This window comes from Dendronephthya gigantea, unplaced genomic scaffold (assembly GCF_004324835.1).
Source record: "Dendronephthya gigantea isolate DGI-Jeju-01 unplaced genomic scaffold, DenGig_1.0 000228F, whole genome shotgun sequence".
Lineage (NCBI taxonomy): Eukaryota > Metazoa > Cnidaria > Anthozoa > Malacalcyonacea > Nephtheidae > Dendronephthya > Dendronephthya gigantea.
Window position 1 is genome coordinate 1144 of NW_021163238.1, and position 7714 is coordinate 8857.

General features: G+C 38.6%; 2 protein-coding genes and 1 non-coding gene across 3 annotated transcripts; 1 reads left to right on the plus strand and 2 right to left on the minus strand.

The window, feature by feature from the left end:
- The first annotated feature begins 864 nt into the window (after positions 1 to 864).
- Positions 865 to 937, plus strand: Trnat-ugu. The gene has a single exon. It is a non-coding gene; the product is annotated as a tRNA-Thr (tRNA).
- Positions 938 to 3394: 2457 nt separating this feature from the next.
- Positions 3395 to 5413, minus strand: LOC114540272 (protein mono-ADP-ribosyltransferase PARP11-like). The gene is made up of 3 exons (XM_028560545.1): positions 5006 to 5413; positions 4108 to 4401; positions 3395 to 3783 (listed from the first exon to the last, which is right to left on the minus strand). Exons 1-3 carry the CDS (start codon positions 5331 to 5333, stop codon positions 3488 to 3490), a joined length of 918 nt encoding a protein of 305 aa, XP_028416346.1. The 5' UTR covers positions 5334 to 5413; the 3' UTR covers positions 3395 to 3487.
- A 510-nt stretch (positions 5414 to 5923) lies between these two features.
- Positions 5924 to 7714, minus strand: LOC114540257 (protein mono-ADP-ribosyltransferase PARP14-like). Its single transcript, XM_028560539.1, has 3 exons — positions 7175 to 7714; positions 6601 to 6831; positions 5924 to 6370 (listed from the first exon to the last, which is right to left on the minus strand). The coding sequence occupies exons 1-3, from the start codon at positions 7712 to 7714 to the stop codon at positions 5924 to 5926; spliced, it is 1218 nt and encodes a 405-aa protein (XP_028416340.1).

Genomic DNA, 7714 nt, shown 5'->3' on the forward strand with positions numbered 1-7714 from the left:
TCCCAACTTGAAATTTTTCGAATATTGAGTTCCCTTCTTCAAGACAAAAAGCAGTGTGGATCTCCCCATAAAACTTTGATCCTATGCAGTGTCAATCCCATATGGAAATATACACAACGAGGAGATATACTATATGCATGCACAAATGTATTCATAGTAAAGACATATCATCCATGAGGACGTTGTCATTCATATTACAAGAACTGAACATCGGAAAATATGCAGAATTAGCTTGGGAGGGATAACTATTTTTTGACGATGATTCGTTTTTACTTTTGCAAAAGCGTCATGTTTTTGCCTTATTGTCTCAGTGGTTAGAGCACTGGTCTCTTAAACCAGGAGTCCGGAGTTCAACTCTCTGATAAAATTTCCCACGTTCTTACCTTTTTCGGAATAGGAAAAATGAAAAGAAAATATATATCTGCGTGTATATTCATAGTATCAGGGCAGTGTGTAGCAAGCAGGGTGACGCAGTGGGAGCGTGAAGGGCCCATAACTCAGAGGTCAATGGATCGAAACCATTTCCTGCTAAACTTCTCATCTCAACAAAAAAGGCCTCTTAGCTTGTGTGGACATCACAGGTTTTTATTCAAAAAGGTTTATTTTTTCATTAATATGGGCAAAAAGAGAAAAGCCTGAACTCAAAAAATTACATAAAAACGTAGAACGAATATTTTAAACGTGTTTCTACTGAGAATTGAATTCGAATTCTCGGATTTAGAGTCCGATGTGATAACCAATACACTATAGAACCTAAACATCTACCAAAGTTACTGAGTCTGAGAAATGCCGGGCTGCATAGTATAATTTGATACGCGCGCACTATTATGACAAAGTAATTATATTCCGAGATTTTTCAGACGCGCCTTATTAGCTCAGTTGTTAGAGCGCTGGTCTTGTAAACCAGGGGTCCAGAGTTCAACTCTCGGATGAGGCTTTTGGTTTCATACTTTTGTAAATTGTAGGCAACTATGGCATTAACTATGGCAACTATACAGGGTGAGTAAAAAAAACCTGACACCTTTGAAATTCAGATTAGCCCAATAGCGGCAGGTATGTGACAGAAGTTGCTTAAAATACCTCTTGGGTATACGAAGCATATCAAATAATTGAACCCATTAATTAGCTTAAAACATAAAGGTTGTTTTCCTTTCAGAGTTACAATGCATTCTAATCGTGCGAGAATTAATAAAACTCTAGACATTTGCCTGGAACTCTACGACCTTTTAATAATCAGTCGTGTCCCTTCATCAAATACAAAATGCTGCAACTGACAGCAGAACAACGATTATTTGTTGTAACAAACTTTATCATCACACAAAATGTAAGAGAAGTGCAAAACGCATTCAGAATAAGATTTCCCGAACGGAATCCTCCTGCATGAAACACAATTTTGGCCGAGATAACGTGACAAAATATCAAAACACCAGAACAAGCCTTAACAGAAAAAAGAGCAATTCAGGCAAGAGAAGAACAGAAAGAAATGAGGAAAACATGAGCCGCAGTAAAGAGCAAAACCCACATGTGAGTTCTCGTCGGAATCCCATCGCAGTTTTGCAAACAGCATTCAACAGGATAACAAGACTGGACTTGCGCTGGCATCCTTACCGCATGCACGTACGACCAGAGCAGTGTTGGAAAACGAATACTTTTGTAAATTATAAGCAACAATGGCTATTAAATATGGACACTATAAAAGCTATTCCGAGTTCGAACTGCTAAACATCACACCAGGCAGAACCTAAACACCTAGAACAGATACAGACAAATGCCTGGCTGCATATATATATTCCCTCTATTCCAGGTATGGACCCCTGGTTTACAATTATATGGAACGTGAATGTGTCCCAGAGAGTCATTCATAAAACCTAAACTGCATGGATTGTTTGTAAAACCAACAGCTAGCTGTTTGCCACGAAAATAAATTGAAATTTTTTGTGCACTAATCGGCTTAATTTATAGAAAGGAAGGGAGCGAGCATAGTTGAGCCACTGACCTCTCGACCTGCAATCGAATGCTCTACAACTGACCTACACTCATGACCGTTGCATGCAGCATGCATGGGTGGTACAATTCTTATAGATACATGTAAGAACATTTCCCAATGTTCTTACCTTATTCGGAATAGCACAAATGAAAAGAAAATACATATATATCTGCGTATATATTTTTAGCTAAAGGAAGTTTGTAGCAAGCAGGGTGGCGCAGTGGAAACGTCATGTGCCTATAACCCAGAGGTTAATGGACGAAACCATTTCCTGCTCAAGTTCCCATTTCAATAAAGAAGGTCTCTTCAGTTGACATTCCAGGTGTAATTTTTATTCAAAAAGATTTTATTTTTATGAAATGGGCTCTAAGAGAAAAGCCTGAGTAAAAATACATAAAGACGCGTAGAATCAATATTTTCAACGAGTTTCGAATTCTCGGATTCAGAGTCCGAAGTGATAACCATTACACCACAGAACCTAAACATCTACCCAGCGTACCACAAGAATCGGTTTTGGGTCCACTATAATTTTTAATTTTTATTAATGACTTGCCTTCTCAACTTTAACATTTTTTTGTTGATATTTATTACAGGAAAACGTCTTCCATCTCAGTTGACAGATTGCAAACAGGGCATAAGAGCTCAGGAAGTACAGATTGAACAAGTCCACATCAAAAAACATTACAATTTTATAACGCTACGGTGATGCTCTATGGTAGCACTGTTTGAACCTCCTGTTCGAAAGTTAATGTTGACAGAGTGTTTAAGCTACAGAAACATGCCGCGAGAACAATCTTGTATGCTAACTATAAAGACAGGAGTATTGATCTTTTTAGAAAGCATAATTGGCTCCTATTCTTTGATGAAGTTACATGTTTTCCCGTGAAATTGATATTCATTCAAGAGAAATTAGGGATGGGCATATCAATATTGTCTGTCCTCGCTATAAACGTGAGATTGAAGGAAGATCCTTTACGGTTTCAAGTGCTAAAATCAGGAACAGTTTATCAGCTGAATTACGCAAAAAGCCTTCTCTTCTCTCTTTTAAGAAATCTCTAAAGAAAATATTCTTAGATAAATCTATGAGTGTTCATCATTTTTAACGTAAGAGCATATTTAATTTATTAAAGTAAATTCTTATATGTAGGTAGTTTCTTAATGTAATTATAGGATCAGTTAGATAGTTATTTAAACTTTAATTAACTTAATGTTTTTTAGTTCGAGGGCCAGTGGTTCATCAGTTTTTACGAATTGTTATCTGTTACCCTCTTGAAATGAAGTTTCCAATCAATCAATCAATGCATGCGAAATGCAGCAGATATACTTATAAATTTCTTAAGAATCAAAAAAGTAATCGGTAATATATTTCTTAATGCCGACAAAACAAACATTTCCTGCAATTTCCTTTCTGAGATTATAAATGTTGCCAGATTGACAGTTTCAATTATTTTAACTTGGAGATTATACTTTCATTGTGCAAAAATACTTTCTAAAATGAAACTATGCCTTATTGAACGAAATCAAATATTCTGGGTAACATTGATGGTCATCGAACGTCACAAATATCGACGGATTTTCTGTGTCGTCCACGGCGGAATCGTAAAATAACTCAGGGTTCTGTGGGTCATTTCGTTTCGGCAAAACACGTAATTTTTTACAGCCCTTTATACTCCTGCCAACCAAAACTCTTGCGACATACATATGGAAAGCTCCGTCGTGTTCGCTATTTCTTTGTAAAAAGCTGATAGAGTAGGAAGCATCTCTTGCAAAATATACACCATGGCCATATCTTGTACCTATATGGATGCAAGAAAAATATTAAATATATCAATTTATGTTTTACAAAAGAGATTTACGAATTTCTCCGATATCTACAATTCTTGCTGTAAATTAGTTTTATACTTCCTCGCACTTCTTCAGTTCAAATATCACTAAATATATCTTAGACGATTCCATGTCAAAATTTAGTCTATAGCCAAAATCATCCATTTAGGGAATTTTGTAAAAGATTATAAATAGGCCGTTTCCGCGGCTAATACTCTTTATAGGGGTCCCAACGTACTATAAAAATGTTCTCCCTTAAACCTAGCATAGGCTTTAATAAATTAGAGTTCTCTTACCGTTTATACCGGAAAAACGTCGATTAAAATTGTTTGTATTGATTGAAGAAACATTTTCTGACTTTGTACCGTGGAACAACTGCTTTTCGTTTGCTTCCGTTCCCATTGACTCTTTTTTACTAAGATACATTTTATATAAACGAGGATTCTGGATTCTCTCGATACATTCGATTGATATTTCTTCAGGGCCAATCAGATCAATTATCTCCTGGTATTCATTTGATGAAGTGGAGAGTTCGACCAAATGAACAGTTTTTGTTTGTGGTTCCCATATTATAGGAATTCTGGGCGAAACTGAAAGAATAATATTAAAGTTATTGTATAAATTGACAACGAGGACACTGTTTTTCTTTAGCCCAGTATAGGTAAGAGCCGCAGTGAAAGATGTGAGTGGGGAAGGGTAGAGTAGGGTCGGGTAGGGTAGGGTAGGGTAGGGTAGGGTAGGGTAGGGTAGGTAGGGTAGGGTAGGGTAGGGTAGGGTAGGGTAGGGTAGGGTAGGGTAGGGTAGGGTAGGGTAGGGTAGGGTAGGGTAGGGTAGGGTAGGGTAGGGTAGGGGTAGGGTAGGGTAGGGTAGGGTAGGGTAGGGTAGGGTAGGGTAGGGTAGGGTAGGGTAGGGTGGGTAGGGTAGGGTAGGGTAGGTAGGGTAGTAGGGTAGGGTAGGGTAGGGTAGGGTAGGGTAGGGTAGGGTGGGTAGGGTAGGGTAGGGTAGGGTAGGGTAGGGTAGGGTAGGGTAGGGTAGGGGTAGGGTAGGGTAGGGTAGGGTAGGGTAGGGTAGGGTAGGGTAGGGTAGGGTAGGGTAGGGTAGGGTAGGGTAGGGTAGGGTAGGGTAGGGTAGGGTAGGGTAGCGTTGGGTAGGTAGAAAGGCAAAATACCCTAAATTGTTTAAATCATATAATACCCGACGGGTTGTTTTTTTTTTCCAAATCCGTTCTTGCCAGTATTGCAGTTAGCCCAGTTTGCATTTCGGTTATGATCATATTAGCCAGATCAACTTTGTATGTGCCAATGGAGCTCGGGAGCGTAAATTCATTGTTGAAGACTCTGAATTCTCTCTCAATCATTCCGTTCAGGTTTTCATCAAACAGAATAGCACCATTTTTATCAAAATACGACCATTGCACGCATTGAGAAATTTTACGCAATCTTCTTATCTCTCGTTTCTTTTCGTCTTCACGGTTTAGAAAATCTGTCAACGCATCCTTACATTCAAATACTTGCTCCGTCATTCCTTCGATAAAAAGTTCCTCAGCTGAGAAAGTTATTAAGACTTCATATTTCTTCGATATTTCCAGTATTTCAGAGGTACGATTCCAAAGTCTGTTGACAATTTTGTCACCTGAAATACATTTTTTCGTTTTGCTTCGACTAAAATACGCTTCAATTTTGTCAGCGGCCATGTTAACCCCATCGCGGAACCCAACAAGTCGAATAATAACTTCGTCTTTTGTGCCTATGGTCATAGGACGCTGATGGTTTATTGCCTCTGAACTTTCCCCCAGATAACTTTTCCGAAGACTGCCTCTCATTTGTTGCTCTTTTACCTTTTCTTCAAAAGCGTCTTGAAAATTTTCCATCAAGTCCGCTTCAAATACAACCACTTTAACATCCATTTTAAAATTTAAAATGGAAAATATCTGGGCCGCCTTTAGAAACACGTCCGCACATTCCTTGGGCGCGACGCCAAAAGAAGTTATCTCCGAGGTCGATATTAGCACGTTGCGTTGCTCATAAATTCGGGCAGCATTCAAACCAGCTTTGATTGCGCTCTCTAATCCAGGAATGTCAAACGAAGTAGGAACACAGTGCATGAAATACTTTACATGCTTGTCAGCGCACGATTCTCTGATGAGCACGTACCGGGAGGTTGTTTCATTGTATCTTCACTTTGTCGGGTGTTTGAACATCGGGAGCTTTTAGTTGAGACCCTTATATCTGTTGGGGAGAAGTTTATCAAGCTGTCTGCTTGATAATGTTCTACTGTTCCGCCAAGAAGGGTAATACCGACTTCTCTGAACGTGATTACATTGGAGATTTGCGGTTTGGTTGGTAACGGGACTGGCTGGAACACAATCACGCAAATACTTTGTAATTTAAGCTGATCTCTTCTTCTGTCGCTAAGTTCTTGTGCTTGAGATTTGATTACTTTCAAAACAGATTCTTCAGGAAAACCAAGCTGACCTGCACCGATCAATGGAATTGCGAGCGAAGACGCCCCTATCTCCTCACATTTTTCAAGAATTTTGCGCACAAGCCCTTTTATAAACTAAAACGATGATAAAACTCATATTCAGAATGCATAAACAATAAAAGAACGCTTCCGATGAACATAGTCAAACATGTGCGTCAACGCGAATCAGAAGTTGAGAAACTACAGAATATATATCCAGTCTGTTTTGACTTCTGACAGCGCCGTAATGAAATACAGCGTCCTAAGAATTGCATGCACTTTTCTCTTCCTTATTTCAAATCTCTACGAAATCTATACGACCTTACCTCAAATGCTGATAACGGTTCCTGAAATGAAACTAATTTTCGGCAAACGGCATGGACAACATACTTAGACAAAAGCGTGCCACTTTCAGTTACTACGATGTCTCCCGGTGGTATGTTTGTGTGAGGTCTACACGCTTCTTTATAATATGGTCCACCACGATCCATTAAAACTTGGCCACATGCGGTAGGATGGTTAAGATTTGACCGTGCGGAGTTTACCAACACATCAGCCTTCAAAAAAAAAAGGAGATATATTATATTCCAAAGAAAATTAAAGGATGCTTTAATTCATGCACGAAGTGTAGAGAGGACGGGGGTAAGTGAGGTTGTGTGACAATGCGTCTTTCAGATTGTTTTAGGATTATGAATAAAAGGTTTGTCCTTATCATGTATTGTGAATCGATTATGCTATAATTATCATCAGTTCTCTATTGCAACTTTGAAATGTCTGAGTTGTTTTCCCTAATACACATGCATACAATAAAAAATAGGTCTCTTTATACACAGCCGCTGGATGAAAAATTTTATTTAAATTATATAAAATCACTTTTTCAAAAAAAATAAAATTACTCACCGTTTCATTTTCAATGCTACCATATGTCCAGGTGACTTTCATTCCCTCTTCAGTAGTAAACTTGCATATATTGTAGACCGAGCTCTGGGAATTTGGCAATGAAAGGGAATTTGTTCTTGGTAAGAAAACGGGCTCGTTTGAGATCTTTTCTGCACTGCAGGAAACACTCCTAATATCGATTCTCATTTCGTTTTCAATCATTTCCAACTGCTGCTTTCCGACCTGATCAAAAAACAGATTTTTTATCCCTGGATATTCAAGCTTCTTCTCTCGTTCAACAATTAATGCAGCAAGTTCTGATAAACGCTGTTTACATTGTTTAATTCCTTCGTTGGTGCCACGAATAAGAAACTTCCCTTCATCATCCGCTAAAGTTATTGAAACGTTATACTGTTTTAACTCTTTGGCTATGTGGGTAACATTTTCCTGGTTGACTTGTCGCGCAAGAAAGTTCCAAATAGACTGGGTTACCTCTGGTCTATATGTTACACCCTGTACTCTGTACTCTTGTGCCTGATGATATAGACTTCGTGTACTCAT